Below are 25,213 nucleotides of genomic sequence, written 5' to 3' on the forward strand. Positions count from 1 at the left end.
AGTGGGGAAGTTGTTGTCAGGGCAGGAAGTCCGAGGGGGGAGCAGACTGAGGGATCGGAGGATGATGAGGTGACAGACCCAAGCTGGGTTGAGAGGCCGGGTGAACACAGTGCTTCTGAGACGGAGGAGAGTCCTCGACCTGAACAGGTTGGAAGAGGCAGTGGTGGGGCCAGACGGAGAGGCAGGGCCAGAGCTGGTGCATCAGCGCCACTGTCAACTAGTGAAGCTCCCGTGGTGAGGGCTCTTGCGGCGAGGGCTAGATCTTCAGAAGTGTGGAGGTTCTTTAAGGAAACACCGGATGACCGACGGACTGTGGTGTGCAACATTTGCCAAACCAGGCTCAGCAGGGGTTCCACCACTACTAGCTTAACTACCACCAGTATGCGCAGGCATATGAATGCTAAGCACCCCACTCAGTGGCAACAAGCCCGTTCACCTCCGGCCGTGCACACCACTGCTCCTTCCCCTGTGTCAGCTGCTAGTCAGCCCCCTGCCCAGGACCCTGGCACAAAAACCCCATCGTCGCCTCCACGATCCTCCACAGCATCCACCAGCGTTCAGCTCTCCATACCCCAGACGCTGGAGCGGAAACGCAAATATAGTGCAACCCACCCGCACGCCCAAGCCCTTAATGTGCACATCTCCAGATTGCTTAGCCTGGAGATGCTGCCCTATAGGCTAGTAGAGACCGAGGCCTTTCGCAACCTCATGGCGGCGGCCGCCCCTCGGTATTCGGTCCCCAGCCGCCACTACTTTTCCCGATGTGCCGTCCCAGCCCTGCACCAGCACGTGTCAGACAACATCATCCGTGCCCTGACCAACGCCGTTTCTGACAAGGTCCACCTGACCACGGACACGTGGACGAGTGCTGCCGGGCAGGGCCACTATATATCGCTGACGGCACATTGGGTTAACTTGGTGGAGGCTGGGACCGAGTCTGACCCTGGGGCTGCTCATATACTGCCGACGCCGAGGATTGCGGGGCCTACCTCGGTCCAGGTGTTTCAGGCCTACTATGCCTCCTCCTCCTCCCACCCCTCCTCCACCTCCTCCTCCGAACTACCATCCGTGGGCACGGCGCCATCAGTCGGTAGCTCTAGGCACAGCAGCAGTGCCGTCGCTAAGCGACAGCAGGCGGTGCTCAAACTGCTGAGCCTAGGCGACAAAAGGCACACCGCCCAAGAGCTATTACAGGGCATCACGGCGCAGACTGATCTGTGGCTGGCACCGCTGAACCTCAAGCCGGGAATGGTTGTGTGTGACAACGGCCGTAACCTGGTGGCGGCTCTGCAACTCGGCAGACTGACACATGTGCCATGCCTGGCCCATGTGTTAAATCTGATAGTGCAGCGTTTCCTCAAGACATACCCCAATCTGTCTGATTTGCTCACGAAGGTGCGCCGCATCTGTGCGCATTTCAGGAAGTCCAGCCCAGATGCTGCCACTCTCAGGGCAGCGCAGCGCCGCCTCCAACTGCCCGCTCACCGACTGTTGTGCGACGTGCCCACGAGGTGGAATTCAACACTGACCATGTTATCCAGAGTTTACCAGCAGCGCAGAGCGATTGTAGACTGCCAGATGTCAACTTCCACCAGAACTGGTAGTCAGGTCAGTCAGCTTCCTCAAGTCTACAATGAGGAGTGGACGTGGATGTCTGATATCTGTCAGGTGCTGAGTAACTTTGAGGAGTCAACACAGATGGTCAGTGGCGATGCCGCCATCATCAGCCTCACCATCCCGCTGCTTGGCCTGTTGAAAAACTCTCTGGTCAGCATGAAGTCGGAAGCTTTGCGCTCGTCACAAGAGACGGGGGAAGAATATTCCCTTGTTGATAGCCAAAGCACCCTGAGGTCTGTTTCTCAGCGCATATCGGAGGAGGTGGAGGTGGAGGAGGATGAGGAGGAAGAGGAGGAGAATGTTGGCGAGACACAAGAGGGGACCATTGTTGAGTCCTTCACTGTTCAGCGTGTATGGGCAGAAGAAGAGGAGTTGGAGGAGTTGGAGGAGGAGGAAATGGACAGTCAGGCCAGTGAGGGGAGTGAATTCTTACGCGTTGGTACTCTGGCGCATATGGCAGATTTCATGCTAGGCTGCCTATCCCGTGACCCTCGCGTTCAAAGAATTTATTCCAGCACCGATTACTGGGTGTTCACTCTCCTGGACCCACGGTACAAGCAAAATCTTCCCACTCTCATCCCTGGAGAGGAAAGGAGTGTGAGAATGCATGAATACCAGCAGGCCCTGGTGCACAAGCTGAAACAGTATTTCCCTTCTGACAGCGCTAGCGGCAGAGTGCGTAGTTCTGCGGGACAAGTAGCGAGGGAGAGTAGGCGAGCAGGCAGCTTGTCCAGCACTGGCAAGGGTACGCTTTACAAGGCTTTTGCCAGCTTTATGTCACCCCAGCAAGACACTGTCACCTGTCCCCAGTCTCGGCAGAGTAGGGCTGATCTTTACAGAAAGATGGTGAGGGAGTACGTAGCTGACCATACCATCGTCCTAAATGATCACACAGCTCCCTACAACTACTGGGTTTCAAAGCTGGACATGTGGCACGAACTGGCGCTCTACGCCTTGGAGGTTCTTGCCTGCCCTGCCGCTAGCGTCTTGTCCGAGCGGGTTTTCAGTGCAGCTGGTGGCATCATCACCGATAAGCGTACACGCCTGTCGACTGACAGCGCTGACAGGCTGACGCTTATTAAAATGAATAAAGGCTGGATTTCTCAGAATTTCCAATCTCCACCAGGTGAAGGAAGCTCAACCTGAATAATTGATCCACTCCTCCTCCTCCTCCTCATTTTCCTCCTTCTCCTCCTCTTTGTACAGTAAAGTAGAGGAAACTGGCTATTTTTTGACAGGGCCCACTGGCTCTTGCTATAGTACTTCATGCATTTAATTTTTCTGGAGGGCCACCTACCCGGTCCTCTGTTTGAAACAATTTTTGTGAGTGCCACATACAGGCACTCAATCTATTCCATTTTACTGCAGGGCCACCTACCTGCTCCTCTGGTTTGAAACATTTTTGGGACTGCCACATACAGGCACTCAATCTATTCCATTTTACTGCAGGGCCACCTACCTGCTCCTCTGGTTTGAACAATTTTTGGGACTGCCACATACAGGCACTCAATCTATTCCATTTTACTGCAGGGCCACCTACCTGCTCCTCTGGTTTGAACAATTTTTGGGACTGCCACATACAGGCACTCAATCTATTCCATTTTACTGCAGGGCCACCTACCTGCTCCTCTGGTTTGAACAATTTTTGGGACTGCCACATACAGGCACTCAATCTATTCCATTTAACTGCAGGGCCACCTACCTGCTCCTCTGGTTTGAACAATTTTTGGGACTGCCACATACAGGCACTCAATCTATTCCATTTTACTGGAGGGCCACCTACCTGCTCCTCTGGTTTGAAACATTTTTGGGACTGCCACATACAGGCACTCAATCTATTCCATTTTACTGCAGGGCCACCTACCTGCTCCTCTGGTTTGAACAATTTTTGGGACTGCCACATACAGGCACTCAATCTATTCCATTTTACTGCAGGGCCACCTACCTGCTCCTCTGGTTTGAAACATTTTTGGGACTGCCACATACAGGCACTCAATCTATTCCATTTTACTGCAGGGCCACCTACCTGCTCCTCTGGTTTGAACAATTTTTGGGACTGCCACATACAGGCACTCAATCTATTCCATTTTACTGCAGGGCCACCTACCTGCTCCTCTGGTTTGAACAATTTTTGGGACTGCCACATACAGGCACTCAATCTATTCCATTTTACTGGAGGGCCACCTACCTGCTCCTCTGGTTTGAAACATTTTTGGGACTGCCACATACAGGCACTCAATCTATCCCATTTTACTGGAGGGCCACCTACCTGCTCCTCTGGTTTGAAACATTTTTGGGACTGCCACATACAGGCACTCAATCTATTCCATTTTACTGCAGGGCCACCTACCTGCTCCTCTGGTTTGAACAATTTTTGGGACTGCCACATACAGGCACTCAATCTATTCCATTTTACTGCAGGGCCACCTACCTGCTCCTCTGGTTTGAACAATTTTTGGGACTGCCACATACAGGCACTCAATCTATTCCATTTTACTGGAGGGCCACCTACCTGCTCCTCTGGTTTGAAACATTTTTGGGACTGCCACATACAGGCACTCAATCTATCCCATTTTACTGGAGGGCCACCTACCTGCTCCTCTGGTTTGAAAAATGTTTGGGACTGCCACATACAGGCACTATCCAAATTAAATTGTCTCCATAGCAGCCTCCACACGTTGTCTCCATTGCTACCTCCAAAAGTCGTCCATATAGCTGCCTCCATACATCGTCCCTTTATCAAACGAGGTGTGTCAGGCAGAAATTTGGGTTGTTTTCATGGATTCCACATCAAAGTTGTTAACTTTGTCGCCACCCTGCTGTGTTATCCACAAAATATACTGGCAAACTTTTACCATTTAGGGATATTATTTCAGCGCTTCTTGCGCATCTGTTTACATTCCCCTCACCCGGCATATCCTAAACTTATAAGAACGCTACTACACTTGATCTTATACAAAAGGTTCTTAGAAGTGCTGTTTGGGGAGTAGCCTAGAGACAGGGGCTTGGATTGGCGAAAGCTCGCCTGGCAGCGGAACGCCAGCTCCATGCGCATCATGCGCTTCTTGCGCATCTGTTTACATTCCCCTCACCCGCCATATCCCAAACTTATGAGAACGCTACTACACTTAACTTGGTGCAGGCTGGGACCGAGTCTGACCCTGGGGCTGGTCATATACTGCCGACGCAGAGAATTGCGGGGCCTACCTCGGTCCAGGTCTCAAAGGCCTACTATACCTCCTCCCACCCCTCCTCCACCTCCTCCTCCTCCGAATTACCATCCGTGGGCATGGCGCCATCAGTCGGTAGCTCTAGGCACAGCAGCAGTGCCGTCGCTAAGCGACAGCAGGCGGTGCTGAAACTGCTGAGCCTAGGCGATAAAAGGCACACCGCCCAAGAGCTATTACAGGGCATTCCACATCAAAGTTGTTAACTTTGTCGCCACCCTGCTGTGTAATCCCCAAAATATACTTGCAAACTTTTACCATTTAGGGATATTATTTCAGCGCTTCTTGCGCATCTGTTTACATTCCCCTCACCCGCCATATCCTAAACTTATAAGAACGCTACTACACTTGATCTTATACAAAAGGTTCTTAGAAGTGCTGTTTGGGGAGTAGCCTATAGACAGGGGCTTGGATTGGCGAAAGCTCGCCTGGCAGCGGAGCGCCAGCTCCATGCCAAGATCCAACTAACATAGTTTTAACTGCAGCACCTTTAATCTACTACTAGTTCACTGCCTCCATACATCGTCCCCTTATCAAACGAGCTGTGTCAGGCAGAATTTTGGGTTGTTTTCATGGCTTCCATGTTAACTTTGTCGCCACCCTGCTGTGTAATCCACAAAATATACTGGCAAACTTTTATCATGTACCGATATTATTTGAGCGCTTCTTGCTCACCTCCTTTGGTTCCTCTCTGCCACCCATTGGTTTGAAGCCTGAGTCCATTTAGGGTATGTCGCCATGACACTCTCTAGCCTGCTGCCGCTGCCTCTGCATGCCGTCCCCTATAGTGTCAGGGTCAATTATTGGATGTTTTAGATGCTATCTAGCTTCATTCTGTCACTCTGTCATGGCCATGCTGTTGCCCATAATTTTGGCATAATGGTGCGATTATGCAGCCTCAGAGGCATCCATGCATGCTGCCCCTGCTGTTTCCTGTCCATTTCCGTGGTGTTTCCATCCTTTTCTGAGGTTCCCAGGTGTTTGGCCAAGCTTCCCTGTGCAGAGCCTTGGTCCCCTTGAAAAATGCTCGAGTCTCCCATTGACTTCAATGGGGTTCGTTATTCGAGACGAGCACTCGAGCATCGGGAAAAGTTCGTCTCGAATAACGAGTACCCGAGCATTTTAGTGTTCGCTCATCTCTAGTTTTCATACATTTACAAAAAAAAAATTTCAGATTTTGCCATCTTCTGGTGCTAATAACTTTTATATATTTTGGTGTAGGAGCTGTGGGTTGTGTCATTTTTTGCGACTTCTGATGAAGTTTTTAATGCTAGCATTTTTTGGGCTGTATGACCGTCTGATCACTTTTTATTGAATTATTTATATTTTACAAAATGGCAAAAAAGTGCCATTTTCAAATTCAGGCGCTATTTTCCATTGCTTGGTTAAACGCAGTGAAAAAACGTTATTATATTTTGATAGATCGGGCATTTTCAGACTGGCGATAACTGATGTGTTTATAATTTTTATTGTTTATTTATATCAGTTCTAGGGAAAGGGGGTGAATTGAGGTTTTAGGCTTTTTATTATAATTTTTTTTTAACTTTTTTTATTGTTACTTTTTCTATTTTTTAGACTTCCTAGGGTACTTTAACCCTAGGTTGTCTGATTGATCCTATCATATACTGCCATACTACACGCACTGCCATCTTTTTGAAGTCGCGGGGGCGATGTGCGGGCTAACGTTGCAACGTTGTGCAAATTAACTCATGGTTCTTTATTGGACAACAGGTAGCAGACAACAGGCCAAAACAGTCAACAGCAGATTCTGGTACTGGAGTGTTTGTGGAGAGTGGTCCTCAGGAATAATGCACCAGTGTGGTAGTTGATGCAGTATGGGAAAATTAAGATGGAGCTGTGTCCAAACTGTGGAAGCTGCAGCTCTGGGTCCAGGGATTGGGTGGTCCCGATGCTCGGCGACACTTCCCGCAATCTTCTTACCCTAATACTTTTTGCATACTTTGGTGTATGGAGCTGTATAAGGTGTCATTTTGCGAGAATGGATTTATTTTAATTGATCTAATAAAGTGGCTTTTTATGCATTCTACATTTTGGTTTTTGTTTCCCCTTTTTTTGTGGTGTTATTTGATTTTGGAAATGACCCATTTGATTTGGAGGTGGTGCATTGTGCCCCCTATTACTTCTATCGGTAGTCAAAAGATAGAGGAAGGATGTATACAGATGAACAATTTATAAATGTTTTGATTTAGATTGTCTCATTAATGGAATTACTTCTAAACAGTTTTAATTTAGAAGAAGTATACAGACAAGATTTGGAGCTGATTTGGAGCAGTGTTTTGGGGGGATTCTATTTTGAAGTTGGGAGCCAAGAAATTGTTTAAAGTGTGGGTTCTTCTGTAAGTGATATTGGGTTTTTTTTTGTGATCTGTTTCAAAAGGTAAGGGTTGTGTGTATGTATGTCTGCTAAAGCAATCTCCACCGTCTCGTTTACAAGTACTTCATTTTTCACAGCCGGTCTTTGTGACTCAGGGAACGTCATGGGACTAGGTTTACCCCACACTTTCCAAAATTCACTTATTAACCTCCAAATACAGGAGCCATTGTATGCTGCTGCTATGGCAGTTATGGCAGTCGTGATTGGTTACTGTTTTGCCACATGTCATTAATATGAGCTCTTAGCTTTGATTGGTTAGAGAGCTAAGGGGAGATTTATCAGAAATGTCTGAGGGAAACTGTTCCAGTTGCCCATCGAAACCAATCAGAGATCAGCTGTAATTTTGTAAACAGCTGTGGGAAAATGAAACTTGAGCTCTGATTGGTTACCATGGACAACTAGAAAAGTTCTGCTCTCAGACACATCTGATAAATCTACCCGTAGACAAATTGACTGTCAGTGTGCAATACACGTGCAAAGTGCTTGCTCATGTATTTATGAAGTGTCTGTGGCAGTTATGTGGCATGGCTGCACTATGTCTGCTGCTCCATTAAATTTTGTACATAATAGGGCGTTCTGGTGCCGATATACTTGTGCCACATTTACTATAGCAACTAGACAGAAATATGGTGCATGCCCGTTAACCTGAGTGCCCCCCAAAAAAACTGGTGCAGTCAGTTTAAGCATGATTAGTGCATGCAGGGAGTGCCAGGTTATTTAAGTTTTCAATAATCTGGCGCACTCTGCACATTGGCAAGGCAAACTGCATGTATTGCTGTTTGCATCACTATTGATAAATCTGGACCAATGTATTATTTATACTTAAAAAGTGTCAGGAAAATATCCCCATCTCTTGATGTGACGTGTGGTTCCAAATCATTGTATAGTACGAGCTGCTCGGTGAATCACTCAGACCTTCACATGTTTGAGAGAATTCCAATTTATTTAGCTTGCAGACAGTTTTTATAGGTTCTTGAGACAAAGGAACCTACTGACCATACCCACATTCCAATAGCCTTCAAGAGGAGCTATCAGTGTAAAATGATCTGTGAACTCGGGGGGGGGGGGGGGAGGTGGGTACTAGTCTTTTCTATCAATAGAGCCAAAGAAAAAGACACATACAGGGATAACACAATAGGAAATGGATTCTATTCCCTCACAGGCAGTCCCCGGGTTACATACAAGATATGGTCCAGAGGTTTGTTCTTAAGTTGAATTTGTATGTAAGTCGAAACTATATTTTATAATTGAAGTTCTAGACAAATTTTTTTCTTTTGTCCCAGTGACAATTGGAGTTTAAACATTTTTTGCTGTAATTGGACCAAGGATTATGAATAAAGCTTCATCACAGACGCCTTACAGCTGATCATTGCAGTCTGGGACTATAGTAAAGCATCCAGAGAGCTTCACCAGAGGTCACAGTGGACAGAGGGGTCCGTCTGTAACTATGGGTTGTCTGTAAGTCGGGTGTCCTTAAGTAGGGGACCGCCTGTACTTGAAAAAATTGCAGCTGAAAGAAAGACTTGGGGTTATCAGTGGACAGTACACTTAGCTTCAGAGACTAGTAGCAGGCAGCTGTTGCCAAGGCAAATAAAATTATGAGATTAATCAACATAGTTATAGATGTCTATTGTAGGGACATAGTTTGACTTAAACAAGTCACTGGTCAGACCGCACATGGAATATTATGTGCAGTTTTAGGGATCAGTGTATAGAAAGGACATAATAGAACTGGAACAGGTGGAGGGGAGAGCAACCAAGATTATTAAGGGAATGTTGGGACTAGAATACAATGATGGATAATCACATTTTGGGTTATTCAGTTTAGATGTCTAGAGGAGATACTTTTCTACGATTGCCATAGATAGGATTTCAATACTGTAAAAGAAATTAGATATTAGAACTCTTTGCCTCACAATGTTGTGATGGTTTGTACATGCTCAAGAGGGGCATGTATGCTTTTTCTTGAGAGCAAAAATATTGTAGGTCATAAAATATTGATCCAGTGGGTCTGATTTATATGGGTCAATAAAAACATCCTTATATGCCTTATTCTTTTGCTGTTATTCTTTTACAGACTAACAGTCAATTGGAAAGAATGACACAATTAATTAGGTATGTTAACTCATATACCCCCCCCCCCCCCCAAGCCCTGACAGACCTGTGACTCACGCAGGATTAGCAGAGGAATCCAACTTATTTGATATTGTCCACCCCAATAAATTTTGCTTTCTCTTTTTGCATCATACACAATTTAAATGATCAAAATATATTTTTCAAATGCAATTTTCAAAATGGCACAACAAATGGAAACAAGACACAATGTAAATTCCAGCCTAAATATGTATACTCTTGTGCCATTGTGCTGCTTTCACTATTAAAGGGGAAAAAACTATTCCACATATTCCATAACAAATTATCCTCGCCCATGATATACCAGATCTTTTTGAGCAATATATTTTTCCCACCTGGTCTTTGGCAGCACAGCTGGCACTTTTGGTACAATGATGGTGTATCACAATCACATTGTTCTAAGCCATACTTTACACAAAGTGACTGGCGACAAGTCTGAAAAGAGAATAAATTAATATGCTTTATTACAATAAACACAGACCTCACTTCTAACATTCTAATGCCATTTATCAATCTGGACAATGTAGCTATGACACTTGTGTCCTCACACTCACACTGCTCAAGCAAAGAGAAATATGGAAAATTATTGAGTAGTTTCCCTACGTTAATAGCAGTAGCCATCTGTGGTCACCAAAAATGGGAACATCACCAGGACAGGTTAAAATTTACACAAATCAACATTATCTTGCATACCTGCCAGTCATAAACTTAAAATCGTTAGGCAGAGTATACTCCTGCAACTGTAATATTACAGCTATCGTTCTCCAAGTCTGTATGCAAGTTAATTTAAAATGCAAGAGATTACTTACCCCATTCAGACATATTCTTGTTCCCGAGTTGCACAATGTGTAGTTCATTTTTGGAGTGGAGATTGGACATACAGAAGTTTCCCCAGTGCAAAAGCTTCTAAACGTGCATTCTGCTTCCTCTCGACAAAGTTCATTTTTCAGTTTATATGAGCAAGAGTTAGTACAGCACTGTCCTTGACTGGGACTTAAAAAGAAAAAAAAGTTCAACATAAAACTCAACTCACTGTATACTAGTTAAAGGAAATCAACCATCAAAATCCATCATGATAAACCAGGGGCACTTACTTATTGATCCAGGCACTGTCACTGTGGTAATCTTCTTATATCTGTTATCCATGTTCCTCCATTCTGAAATCAACTTTTAAATTATGCTAAACAGTCTGAAGGACTCTTGGGGACATTACCATATTCTCTCCATGCTGCAGTTTGAAAAGCTTTTATACTGTCTCCCACTACTCCCACAGCATTTCCCCCTCCCTCTGCCAGATATAATCTCACTGCAGTAAGGGGAAGTGCTCCTTGAACAATGTAACAGCATATGAATCTGCAGAAAGGAAGGGCTATGGCTAATCAGCCCTTCAGACTCATTAGCACAATTTTGCAAGTTATTTTAAAAGTAAGAGACTTCCGATAACAAAAATAAGAAGATTACCACAGTCACCACAATGTTTATCATGCTTGATTTTAATGGTAGATTTCCTTTAAGTGACATTCTGGTAGCATTAAAGGTACGTTTATGATTTCATTATGTGCATTGTAAAGAGGCTGGGCCATCCATCTGCCCCTGTCCAAGTTACAGACATAGGGTCACATTTACTAAAAACAGTGCAAAGTGCACCATATTCAATTTGCCTGTGTTGCAAGAAAGGGGAGCCAGATTCATGATTTGTGGCGCCTCCTCTTGATGAATCTGGCGCTGCCTGCACTGCTCCAACAGAGTGCACCAACTTTTTTTGGTGCTCTATTAACATACAATGTACAACACATTTCTGTGACTTTGCATGATAAATGTGGCACACAGAACACCCCTTTCAGTGCTGAAATTTGTGTTGCGTGAAGAATAGTGCAGCCGCAACATTAAAGGGTTCTGTGTGACACATATGTGCCGTTTATACTTCTTAAATACATGTGCAAGCAGTTTGCACATAAAAGAAAATGCAAAGTCCGACAGAAAACTGGTGCAACGTCTTTAGTAAATGTGCGCCATAGAGTTTCCAGATGCCCAGCAACTTGTGGACAAAATAAAGTGTCTATTAGCCACAAGATTAATTCCCTGGGGGAACCTGGGGGAATCTGGGGGTCTTCAAAGGGCTATATCTCTGGCTCTGTGACACCTAGAATCTAATTTTGTGTTTGTAGGTGTCAGGAAACGGATATATGAAAGTGCCGTTCAGAGTAATTTTTATATATAAAAATCGCACACCAAAATCTCACTTTAAAGTTTCCCTGACACCTAGACACACAATTTAAGATTTCTTTGAAAGAAGAGTTTATCCTCTTTCATGGTGCCCTGGGCAAATGCCCAGTTTGCCACCCCCTAGCACCGGCCCTGGATCTGTCCCATAAAAAAAACGAATATATTATTTTTATGGTATGGCGAACAGCAAAAAAAAAAAAAGGTTAAAAACCAAAACAAAAGATTGTGATGATTTTCTTATCCTCCGCTAAGAAAGAGTTAATATAATCTCATCAAGTAGCTATAGATCTCCTTAAAAGTGGATCTCATCCCGCAACAAAAAAGGGCACATTCCAAAAAAAAAATTTACAATTGTACAATGTGACAATGCACATCTTTTCTGAATGTCTCTCCTTCCACTCTATGCCCTGCCGCACACCCATACTGCATGTTACCACCACAGATAGGATTTCAGTCTACTTCAGAGAAACTGAATGTGAAAATTTGTGGAGCTTTTCATCATTTAATCCATTGTGAATTTAAAATTTTTGGCCCAAAATGAGTTTAGCGATTTTAGAGATTAAGCGTTCCAAAGTTATATATAACCACTTATAGTGACACAGGGCACATTTTAAAAATCAGGCTTTGTCCTGAAGCCCTAAAATGGCTCAGTCCCTAAGGGGTTACATAAGACCATAAACATACATAGATGGCCACAAATAGAAACTGAGTAAATGCAGAAAAATTAATCTTTCTATTTGTGTCATTTTTACATTGTGACATATTCTATTGTTATAGGTTTGCATGTTTAGTCATATTTTTAAAAACATAGCATACCTGCACTGTTTTCCAGGTTTTAAAGTACACGGTATACCTTCTTTTGCATCGTAGCTATAGCAACATGTGTCATTTTTATTCAGACCTACATCGCATTGTTCCCCATCTTCTACAATTTGATTACCACATATTGGCCGTCCACTCTCTGTAAAAATGCACAGGAAAACAGACTTCTTAACTAACATGACTAGCATTTTCATGTGAATTTCTTTACTAAGTCAGTTGAGTAGAGGGACATTACAACAATCAAGGCATAGGGGTCTATTTATCATTGGTTTTCCTGGGGATTTTTTGGCATAAAAAAGTCTCAAAGTAGTCACATTGAGGGTTTTATGAGACATTTCACTGCTAAAAAGACTCACAGGACTACACACACCTCTTCATTAATGTGGCCTAAGCATAGAACTACTGCTAGTGCAACACCATGCAAAGCATCAAAACTTGAGACTTTTGCAAAAAAGTTTCATAGTTACTCCAGTCCCCTGCTGGTGTATGTGCAGAGACTTTTTATGCATTTTGAGACTTTTTGGGGACTTTTTGAAATTAAAATCCCAGTCAGAAAATAAACCATAAGAACATTTATTAAAGGGCCAAAGCCACTTTAATGAATCTGAGCACCAAATATAGACATAGGGGTATATTTATCAGGACCTCTGCGCACCGCCAGTGGCGCAGAGGCCCTGAAATAATCGCAAATGCTAACTTATTGCTAGCTTTTGCGATTATTTTCCACAATCCGCCACCTTCACGCCAGTGGGGCGTGAAGGGCCGTGAAGGGGGGGCGGAGGGCGCGGCTGGACGGGAGTGGGCCGGCGCGGGGACACTTGCTGCTGCCGGTGACTTTCATGCTGCCTCTTGATGTATCGGGCTGCGAATTTGCAGCGGCGGAGCAGGAGCGCCAGAGTATAATGAATAAATATCCCCCATAGAACTGTCCCAAGGAGCCGTCTAATGATAAATAACCCCCATAAAGTTCTACTACTCAGCCTCATTCCCCATGGTGCTAAATTCTAGCATAGGGTACAAACAAATTGTAGGAACACCTACGGATTAGTGATTGATTTTCAAAGCCCAGATAACCCATTTATATGTTCTCTCTCAACAGCTATCGATGTAGGGCACATCAACCATTCTCAAAACGCTCATTAGCTATTATTACTAAAATAATTTACTTAGTTTACACATACAATGAATTATTTAAGTTTTACTTCCTATTATTTATAGGGGGACATGTATCTTTATTTCTACTAGTTAAATTGTACATTTGTTTGTAATTTTTGCGACTTTACACTACAACTTTTGCTGTCGTTTTTCAAGTACACCTTGGTCTGCACTTTGTGCAATGCACCTTTGTGCATATATATGCGACTTTTTATGCACAAATCTGCACCTGGTCCACAGTAGGTGCAAAGGAAGGATTTTTATTTCAAGGACATGTAATGAATTATTTCCAATGCTTTAAATGTTTAAAATCTTGCAAATTAACCCGTTTTTTTAAAATTCATACATTTTTTCATTTACATTTTTTCTAAAATGTATTGGTTACTTCAAGGATGAGGTCACATGTGGCATTTTGGTTTCATTTTGAAGTGCATTACAACGTCTGAAGAGAGGTGATTTGCCCAATTACATTATTGTTAAAAGCTAATGTTGTGCAAAGAAATGTAAAAGCAATGTTTGTTAACAATATGCTTACATGTTTGTTAACAATGTATTAACATGTGTGTTTTGTAAACACAAATGTCAACAGTAATGTTATTAGGTAAATCACCTCTCCTCAGCTGTTGTAATGTATTTCAAAACGCAATGAAAACTCAACCAAATGCAACACATGACCTCTCCCCTAAAACCACATGTGACCACAGCCTCATATGTCGTCATCTCCCTGGGGTGTGACAAGAGTGCTTAAAAATGCAGGACATGGCCTCAAATCCAAAATTTACAGTAGTGTCCACTCCTGCATATAACCCCTTCATATGGCTTGTGTCCATGTGGATTTGAGACATTTGATACAAAAAGTCTCTAAAAGAAGCCAAAATTTGCACCTGCCAGGACAAGAAAAACTGAACATGTATCACAAGTAAAAAGACATGAACGTACATAAGGCGCAAAAAAAAGACCTAATTTTAAACCAAAGGAAAAAAAACTATGATACATGTCCCCCATAGTTTTTTATCCATACTTCTTTGGTTGTAAAGATGCTCTTAAATATGTATAAAATAACATACAGATTACTTACCAACAAAACATCTGTCCTTTTTTACTTTTAAAATTGATGATATGTAGTGAATTGAACATAGTGAAAATTTGTCATTATTGTACTGATTTCCATCCACGGCATAAGGATACATCAAATAATTTCCATTGGGACTGGAGACAGTAAAGTCTGCACATTCATTGCTTTCATCATGCTGAAAAAACATGAGCCACGAATGAAATGTTAAATAGAAAGTAGATGCTTTTAACAGTCAAAATATTCACACTTTTCCTAGTTATTATACTAGGATCTACATTATCTACTGTTCTTGTACCCTAGGCTGTCTGATCGCTCTTATAATATACTTCAATACACACATCACAGTGGAAGAAGATAAGGCCATTGAAAGGGGTATTCCCACAAAGACAAGTTTTTTAAATGTACTCAGGATAACAAAATAACACATCCTCTAATTCACTACAGCAATTCACAGATATAATTCCAACCTGTCGATATCAGGGTCGGGCAGCCATCTTGGATTTGTGTGTGACGGCAGTGGAGCGCCCCCCCACCCTGCAGTCCAGGACCGTGCTCACTCACTGATCCATACTGATACACAGAAGCTGAGTTCCTGCCAGCAGCAGCATGGGGAGAACTTCAAGCTACAGACAGATAAGTTATTTATCTGGGGAGACACCTCAGGAAAGCACAGCATCTAGTATGTTGTGGAATAGCAGAGATGTAGGAGAGCTGACAGTGTCATTGTGTGCAATAGGCATCTAATGGATCTCATCATCTCTGATCTGTCTCATCTCTCTATGTGTCACATACTAGTACAATGTTCAGAAGTCAGATGAAAGTGTGTATAAACCTGCACCCTGATAATCTAACCACATTGTCAGCTCACAGAATTAGAGGGATAACAATGTGTCTGCTTAGAGAGTCCCCGCCAACACCCTGGAATTTTGCAGTGACCATCAAGGAGCTAAAATAGCAATAAAACTGTGAAGTAAAGGGTTAAAATTTATCTTTATTGTGCTAACATCACTAGGAGATTGAAATTTGGGAAAACCCCTTTAAGTGCCCCAGCCATGTTGAATGGTTAAAACTTCAGCATGGGCGTTAGGTGTCAGCTTTATAACAGAGCAGTCTCCCAGCCTCTATGGAGAGTGCTTAGTCTGTGAGCCTTCTTCAAACAGGGATTATCAACACACGTAAATTGCCCATTGATAAATGGTTAACCCCTTAAGGACGCAGGGTATTTTCGCTGATTTCTCGCTCTCCATCTTCAAAAATCCATAACTTTTTCATTTTTCCGTGTACAGAGCTGTGTGAGGGCTTATTTTGTGCGTAACAAATTTTACTTTCCCATGATGTTATTTATTATTCCATGCCATGTAGTGGGAAGCCGCAAAAAAATTCCAAATGTGGAAAAATTGAAAAAAACTGCATGTGCGTCATGTTCTTGTGGGCTCAATTTTTACGACTTTCACTCTGCGCTCCAAATAACATGCCTACTTTATTCTTTGGTTCGGTACGATCGCGGTGATACCAAATTTATATAGGTTTTATTGCGTTTTAATAAATTTTCAAAAATTAAACGAATGTGTACAAAAAAGAAAGAAATTTTTTTGCCATCTTCTGACGCTAATAACTTTTTCATACTTTGGCGCATGGAGATGTGTGAGGGGTCATTTTTTGCGAAATGAGCCGACGTTCTCATTGCTACCATTTTGAGGACTGTGTGACATTTGGATCATTTTTTATTACATTTTTTATGTCATCTAAAAAGGTGTAAAAGTCGCATTTTGGACATTTGGGCGCCATTTGCCGTTCCGGAGGTCACCGCTGCCCGTAACCGTTTTTATATTTTGATAGATCGGGCATTTTGGGACGCGGCGATACCTAATGTGTCTGTGATTTTTACTATTTATTATATTTTATATCAGTTCTAGGGAAAGGGGGGTGATTTGAACTTTTAATATTTTATTATTTTTTTACATTTTTTAAACTTTTTTTTTTCTCTTTTTTTCCACTGTTTCTTAGACCCTCTAGGGTACATTAACCCTAGATGGTCTGATCGCTCCTGCCATATACTGCAATACTACTGTATCGCAGTATATGGCATTTCTGCACACTATACATTACAATGAGCCACAGGCTCATTGTAATGCATGTGCAGAAGCCATGTATCCTCGGGTCAAACGAAGACCCGAGGCTACCATGGCAACCGATCGCCGCCCCCCGATGACGTTCGGGGGAGCGGCGATCGGAGGTAAGATGGCGGCGCCCACGCGCCGCCAAATTTAAAGTGCCGCCGGCGACTTTGCCGGCGGCAAAGAAGAGGTTAACACCCGCGATCGGTGCAAGCACCGACCGCGGGTGATAGCGATGGGTCTTTGCTGCGATATGCAGCAAAGCCCATCTCTGTATGAAGAAGGCTCAGCCCGTGAGCCTTCTTCATACAACCTTCACAGCTCCGTGGCGGATATATCCGTCACGGAGCGTGAAGGGGTTAAAAAAAAAATCTGAATGGTCACACAGGTGCATGACTCATTGAGAACAGCATTAGAACCGAGCTTCACACATAGGGGCACATTTACTAAGTACAGAATGTGCAGTTTGACGGTATATAGTACAGAGGGCTCCAGATTCAGGATGTTCTTCATGAATCTGGCACCCTCAGCACTGCCCCAACAGAGGGCACCACTTTTTTGTGTATCTTTAACATAGGGTATGCAACACACTTCTGTCAGACATTGCAGACTGGTGCACGGTCCGATGGGGCACCGGAACACCCCCTTCAGAGCAGAAATATATGTCTTGTAAAGAATAGTGGAGCAGCGACACAAAAGGGTCACATGCAATACAAATGTTGTGCAGACACTTCTTAAGTACATGTGCAAGCAGTTTGTACCTAAAAGAACATGCAAAGTCCAATAGAAAACTGGCGTAAATGTGCCCATTGCTTCTTAAGCCATCCACCTTTGTAAAATCACATGACCGTGGATAGATTTTTATGAACTGAAAACAGAGATCTGAAAAATTGTGAGGAATAGATATAGCAAGTATATTTGAAAATGTATAACTTTTCATTAAACAAATGATTTAAACATGAATTGCATGTTTATTCATAATATTTGTCACTGTGATGTTTTACAATAATTTATCTTACAGGAGAGCCCAAGCTGTGTCCAATTTCATGTGCCAGAGTTATATGGATAAGTCTTGGTGGCAAATATTGTCCATATTTTTGTATTGTTACTATTCCAGTATTGAGTGATCCCTCTGTGCCTGGTGCATCTTTTAGTTTTGAAAACTTTGAACATATACCTCCATTATTTCCTATAGAAAACAACAAAACATATTCTGTATTTAACAGAGCTGACTTAATCTGATTGTATTCCATGTATACTATACAACATGTATAATCATTGAAGGGCTTTTGTCATTTTTATATTCCTAACACAGGAACAGAATAATGAAGACTTAGTTGGGGACAAATCCCTTCCACAGTTCGCAAAAAAGATCCTCATGAACCATGTTGACTACAAGTAATGGGATCCATTGGGTCTGTCAATTTGGCTAATGCAATAAGATTGTTTTCTGCACTTCTTTGCCTTTCTGAAGGACAAAGACTTTAACCCCTTCATGACTGCCATGTGGCTATATATGTCCTTTTTGCACTTGCCCTGTGCAGAAAAGATGTTTATTTACAGTGGCCAACTTCAAACGACTATATCTCCTAAACCCTTATGTAGGATGCTTCAAAGAAACAAAGATATCGACTCTTAAAGTTGCAGTTAAAATTTTTATATACAACCTTCTATTTACAAGTTTTTTGACTGTAACTTTAACAGTGGGTATCTCCATTCCTGTGAAGCAACCAAACAATCTTGACATTAAAGGGGAGAGTCTCCTGTTCAATATGACATTAGATTTGTGGTTTTTAGGTGCAAGGGTTCATGAGATATAGGTGTTTGACGTACACCCCCTCCAGCCTGTCAGCTGAAGGCAGTATATAGAAGATGCTTCAGAAAATACTTAGCTTACACTTTGCAGAAATACATGCATCCTCTACATCTGTAGGTGAACCTGGGAAAGGAAGATGGGATGATGCTGTACATATTTATAACATATTTTTGTAAAAGTTTATTAAAGGGGTTATCCGGGTCTTAAGAATTACTGAGGGCCAGGCTGGGGAGGACTATTTAAAAATAATAAACATGTACTTACCTCCTCCGCGCCGCCGATGTCCCGCACCGCAGCCTGTTTTGTCTGTGCGCCAATTTCTTTATAAGGGAGCACAGGGAGCTTCCTGCCGGCCGGAAGCTCCCATCCGACATCATCTCCCAGCGCTTACAACGCTGATAGATAGGGACGGATGGGAGGAGCCGGCCACAGCACCGACCGGAAGCTCCCTGTGCACGGCTTCTGTGCCCCTGTAAACAAACAGGGGCACGGATCGAAGGGACCGCGGCTACTTTACTCCTTATACTACTTTATAGTATTAACCCTTGGTTAGCTTTTAAACAGCAGCAAAGTGTCTCTTTCCAAAACCCACTTGAAAAAGGGAAATAATGTTTGATTTGCAACTGTCCTAGCCACAACCAATAAAATGTGTCATTGACAGATAAAACTAGTTTACATTTTTCTAGTCTTTCATGCATTAAAACTTGGAAGTTTGCATTTTGTACAAAACTTTTTTATCACATACCCTACACAGACATTACCTTCCTTTCCTGTCCAAGCCACCCCAAGGACTCCATTGTAATCTCTATTTGTTAGCAGGTATGAGAGGCAAACATTGTTATAGTTGTAACTGGAGTGTAACATAAGAAGTTTTTCCGGTCCAATATAAGCTGAATTCATAGCATTATCAGGTTGTTTCTCTTGAATTATCTGAAGCATTGAAATAAACAAAATGCAAATGCATCATTTTAAAAGGGAGGAGGCCATGAATAACAAATATAAGAAGATTACCACAGTCGCAAGGTCTGGATCTAAGGCCCCTTCCACACTAGCGAGTGTGATGCGATGAACTCGCATCACACTCGCAACGCAAGCTGCCGGGAACGCACGGCCCGAACCCTGCACCGCGGGAGTGAACTGACATGCTGAGTTCACTCCCGCGGTGCAGCGTTCGGGCCGTGCGTTCATCGCATCACACTCGCTAGTGTGGAAGGGGCCTAAGAGTAATTGCCCCTGGTTTATTATGCTTGATTTTTCATGGTAGATTTACTTTAAAGAAGTGGAGATCAATTAATTTTAGTTTATGAGCAGCATTTTTAATAAGCATGAATTTTAAAGCCCTAAGGTGGATGATGGTTTGAATTTTCTAATCTGGGACTTAAGTCTTTAGTGACCCATTTTAGTTACTTGGTGTATTACATGGAGAATTCTTCTTATTTTACTAATAACGCACCAGATAAGGCAGTGATGGCGACCCTTTTAGATACAGAGTACCCAAACTACAACCAAAACCCACTTCTATGTTGCAAAGTGCCAACCTGACAATTTGAGCAGTAACCCTCCAGGGCCCCCTAAAGAAGAAGAATCAAGGGACCCAAAGCATGAGGTCCAACAATAATCCATCTCTGTCCACACCTTCTGTCCACACTCCTCCTGTAGTCCTGGCAGCCAAGTATGTGTCGCTTTAAAATAGCACTGAGCGTGGTGCATCCTGGGTTGTCTTATACTGCAGTAGGAAGCCTTTAGTCCTATCTAGTAAATTCTGTGCTGAGTGCCCACAGAAAGGGCTCCAAGTGTCACCTCTGGCACCCGTGCCATAGGTTCGCCACCACTGAGATAAGTAATGTTACCCTACATGTGTTCTAATGTCTCTTTAATCTCTACTAACCGATTGGTTGCCACGGAGAATGAAGAGAGCCCTTTGCATTATTATCCAATTTAAACATAGAAGGCTCTCAAGGAACAATTACCGTATATACTCGAGTATAAGCCAACCCAAGTATAAGCCGAGACCCCTAATTTCAACACAAAAAACTGGGAAAACCTATTGACTCGAGTATAAGCCGAGAGTGGGAAATGCATTGGTTACAGCCTCCCAGTATATAGTCTGCCAGCCCCTGTAGCATACAGCCTACCCAACCCCTGTAGCATACAGCCTACCCAGCCCCTGTAGAAGGAAAAAAAATAACACTGTACTCATCTTTCCGACGTCCCCCATAGGTCCTCTTCTGTCTCAGACTGTCTCAGACTGTCTCAGACAGAAGAGGACCTATGGGTGACGTCAGAAAGGTGAGTTTTGTCTTTATGTTTTTAATTGACTCGAGTATAAGCCGAGTCAGGGTTTTTGAGCACAAATTTTGTGCTGAAAAACTAGGCTTATACTCGAGTATATAAGGTATTTATCCCTTTATTTTTCTATTTGGCTTCCTTCCTATGTTTCTTAAGGGGTGTCCTCCTTGGATCTGTAGGTCCTTAAGACAACACCGATGCAGTTTTGAACAGGATCAGTTGGATGCCCAGCACAGCCTATTCTCTTCCACTGAAGTGGGTGAATGTTTTCCAGTATTAGAGGTTCAGGACTAGTTATGTGTCTAGGGTGTTGGGTGCTGCTCATATTCCATTTAATTTTTTTTTCCATTCCCAGAGACTATTAGTGATATTTATAATGTTCTTAGAATGTGTATTGATTAGGAAAGGAAACTGTGGGGATGATAAAGGATTATCTCAAGTGTCTTTTAATACAAACCTTTTTTTGTACCTGATGCTTCCTATTAGTTCTTACCAAGATATGGCACTTTTGGTTTTTCATATATATAACTCAAATTAAATCACAAATCTCTTTATCTATAGTTGTATAGTTGTACTGAATGGCAGAGTAGGCACAAAGATTTTTCATAATTGTTGAGATTGTGTTTTTTTAATATTATTTTCACTCTCGTTTCTTGAATGGACTATTTCATTTTTTTATCTGAATGGATATTTTCAAATATCTTTTTTCAAATGTATCTTTTCAAATACAGAAAATGTGGGTGGGGTTGGGTAATTGCTACTCACATACTAGCAATTCTATACTGGGCAGATCCTGGTCCAGTTCCCTTTGCTGTGATAGAAGCTAAAATACATTTTTTTGTTTAAAATGGATTGAATACAGTTCTCCAAAAGAGTAGCTGACAAAATGTTTTTTATGACAAGGCAGACTTTTGTTTGGGGTCTATCTCTGAATCTTCTGCTTCTTTTGGAAGCTGAGAAATGGACTGATGCATGAGCTTCCACCATTGCTGGACACTAAAAAAACTGCTTCTATATAATTATTTTGCAAATAACTGACTAATTGTAACAGATTAAATGGTCAGCAGTACAGAATCAAAACATATTTTTGAATTTGGATGGTCATTTACCTTCATAAAACTATATATAGGGTTATCTGACATGCAATGTCAGGGTTTCCTATACTATAGAGGAATTTCCCATGTAGCAATGTGCTAAACATAGTAAATGTCAATATAAGTGAGATTCATCAATATTTTTCTGCCTCTATACTGAACAATGATTGTAAAAACAATAATTATAAATTATTATAATAAATTAATTTATTATTATAATAAATTATATATTCAAAAGTATCTAGTGTAGACAGGTAAAGGTGATACAATATTTTTTTATAATACTAAATAAATGTATTATTATAATGAATTATATATTTAAAAGCATCCAGTGTAAAAAGATAAAGGCTATATACTATATTTTAAATGAAAAATACACATTTTACATAGATTCTTCATATAGTGATTAAATCTCCTCAATGGTTTGCTAAACTGTCAAATAAAAAGACAAACATTTTAAGCATTTTTACAGGTTTTGGTGGTTAGATAGCCCATTTGAGACTTTGATTTGCTATATATTATTAGCTGCAAAGCTTTAGTTACATTTTTTCCAACAATTCCATAATAAGAACAAATTAAATAAAAACCTTACTACAATCACTAAATTGCTGATATTTACTCTATACTTACATTTAACACCTTTACTTTAAAATTAATATGTTTGATGCCATTAAAGTTTACTTGATCATAAATTGCATTTACCGATCTCATGTATCCAGCAATCTAAAAGGAACAGAATGTACAGTATGTTAAAATATAAATTGAAGCATTGCAGTACAAGAGAAAAATCTAGATACACATTTGTATAAACTTCTATAAGTTGAAAATAATGTCGTTTAATCCATGTCTACTGCATTGTGTACCGGTAAACTTAAAGGGAACCTGTCCCCAGAGACCTTATTTTCATTAAAGACAGGTTGCACCTGCAGTGCGAATCTGCCTCTGCATTTTCTAAGCAATTGCTTTACAATATAATTGTGTGTTATACCTTACCTTGCACCCTGACAAAATCCTGGGGTAGTCCCAGGGGCTGCACTTTGGTTTGGATGCATTTCAAAAAACAACATGTGATTTATCTGTGTTCTCACTCCTCAGAGCTAGGCCCCAACCTTTGTGCTCCTGTGCAGCTCCTGCTCCTTCTCAGAGGTCACAGCCTGGTCAGCCTGACATCAGTGGGGGAGGGACAAGCTGTACAGGAGCACAAAGATGGAGGCAGCCTGCAGCTCAGACAAGTCACATGTTGTTTTTTGAAATGCATTCAAACCAAAGCCCAGTCCCTGTGACTACCCCAGGATTTTGTCAGGGTGCAAGAGTAAGTTATAACACAAAATTATATAGTATGGTGGGGGGCAGTATAGGAAATAATTAATGGTGGGGGTATAGGAAATAATTAATTATGAGGGGCAGTATAGGAAATAATTAATGATGGAGGGCAGCATAGGAAATAATTAATGGTGGGGGGGGCAGCATAGGTAATAATTAATGGTGGGGGGCAACAAAGGAAATAATTAATTGTGAGGGGCAGTATAGGAAATAATTAATTATGAGGGGCAGCTTAGGATATAATTAATTATGAGGGGCAGTATAAGAAATAATAAATTATGAGGGGCAGCTTAAGAAATAATGAATTATGAGGGGCAGTATAAGAAATAATTAATGATGGAGGGCAGCATAGGAAATAATTAATGGTGGAGGGCAGCATAGAAAATAATTAATGGTGGAGGGCAGTATAAAAAATAATTAATTATGAGGGGCAGCATAGGAAATAATTAATGGTGGGGGCAGTATAGGAAATAATTAATTATGAGGGGCAGCATAGGAAATGATTAATGTTGGGGGGGCAGTATAGGAAATAATTAATTATGAGGGGCAGTATAGGAAATAATTAATGGTGGGGGTATAGGAAATAATTAATTATATGGGGCAGTATAGGAAATAATTAATGATAGAGGGCAGCATAGGAAATAATTAACGTGGGGGGCAGCATAGGTAATAATTAATGGTGGAGGGCAGTATAGGAAATAATTAATTATGAGGGGCAGCATAGGAAATAATTAATGGTGGGGGCAGTATAGGAAATAATTAATGGTGGGGGCAGTATAGGAAATAATTAATTATGAGGGGCAGTCTAGTAATTAATAGGGGGGGAGGCATATTCAATAATTAATGGAGAGGGGTCCCAGTATATTTAATAATTAATTGTCCCAATTTCTTAAGGTGGTGCAGTATATTAAATAATTAATTGTGTGGGGGTGCCAGTGTATTATGGATGTGGTCACATGTACTGATATTTATTTTTAAACTTTAGTCTGGCCCTCCAATGGTCTGAGGGGGACAGTGAACAGCCCCCTATGTAAAAAGTTTGGGGACCCCTGGTCTAAGTGGTTACAGGGTAAGGGTAAAGATGCAATCACAGGCAGCTGGGAGTCATAAGTAAGAAAAAAACCAACACAAAAAAACATTTACCCCTTTAAAAAGTAACAACACACATATTTGTACCCCCACACCTATACCAACCAAGGATAGAAAATGATTTTAACTGCCTAATGACATTTTACAATGGTTAATAAGGGTACTTTTTCTGATGCAATGTCTAGCGTCCTGCTGGTGCGGTAGCTGTGTAATGACAGTTCAGCCCAGACTCACAGACTGACAGTTCAGCTATCCTCACAAAAATTTTTTCTAAAAAGCCATCTAAAACAGATATGTGTCCCAAAATTATAGCACTGAAAATAACTTTTTCACAAAAAATAAGTCAAAAAATTTGTTGATACTAAAACAAATGTGACTTTCTCCAATATCGTTTTTGCCCAGTAAAATTGGACAAAGATAAGAAAAAAATATATATATATATATTTATATATATGTATATATATGAGGTATTGTATCACCATAATCGCAGTAAACCAGAGAATAAAGATAATATAAAATTTGAAAGTTACGGAGAGTGGCCAAAAATAGTGCTAAAAATCCAAAACAAAAAAGGATGATTTTCTTTGGGTCCACCTTAAAATTGTTAATAAAATCTGATGAGTAAAATATACACCTCCCAATCTGAAGTACTGTATCTATACAGTTTATCTCGTCCCTTAAAAAATAAGCCCTTATTTGTTCGCATGGCCAACAAAAATGTAAATTTTTATAGCCTGTACAATCCGACAATAAAAATCTCTCTCATTTTGCCATTTAATCCATTGTGAATAAGTAATTAATGTGATTTATTGCCTAAATAAATGTATTTTCCAAA

The 25,213-nt window shown here is 41.6% G+C and overlaps 1 protein-coding gene across 5 annotated transcripts in view; it reads right to left on the reverse strand.

The window, feature by feature from the left end:
* LOC140065271 (disintegrin and metalloproteinase domain-containing protein 10-like) overlaps positions 1 to 25,213 on the reverse strand; it is a 98,571-nt gene that overhangs the window by 32,249 nt on the left and 41,109 nt on the right. For all 5 annotated transcript variants that reach the window (XR_011847881.1, XR_011847879.1, XR_011847873.1 and 2 more), the window contains 7 exons: positions 22,597 to 22,689; positions 19,345 to 19,513; positions 17,787 to 17,956; positions 14,654 to 14,825; positions 12,415 to 12,559; positions 10,182 to 10,365; positions 9,708 to 9,807 (listed from right to left, as the gene is read on the reverse strand). Coding sequence is in view for 1 of the 5 variants with exons in the window: in XM_072112878.1 (XP_071968979.1) it covers positions 9,708 to 9,807; positions 10,182 to 10,365; positions 12,415 to 12,559; positions 14,654 to 14,825; positions 17,787 to 17,956; positions 19,345 to 19,513; positions 22,597 to 22,689 (1,033 nt within the window). In the remaining 4 variants the exon portion in view is untranslated. The remainder of the gene's footprint in view (positions 1 to 9,707; positions 9,808 to 10,181; positions 10,366 to 12,414; positions 12,560 to 14,653; positions 14,826 to 17,786; positions 17,957 to 19,344; positions 19,514 to 22,596; positions 22,690 to 25,213) is intronic.

The sequence above is a fragment of the Engystomops pustulosus genome, chromosome 1, assembly GCF_040894005.1.
Source record: "Engystomops pustulosus chromosome 1, aEngPut4.maternal, whole genome shotgun sequence".
Classification (NCBI taxonomy): Eukaryota; Metazoa; Chordata; class Amphibia; order Anura; family Leptodactylidae; genus Engystomops; species Engystomops pustulosus.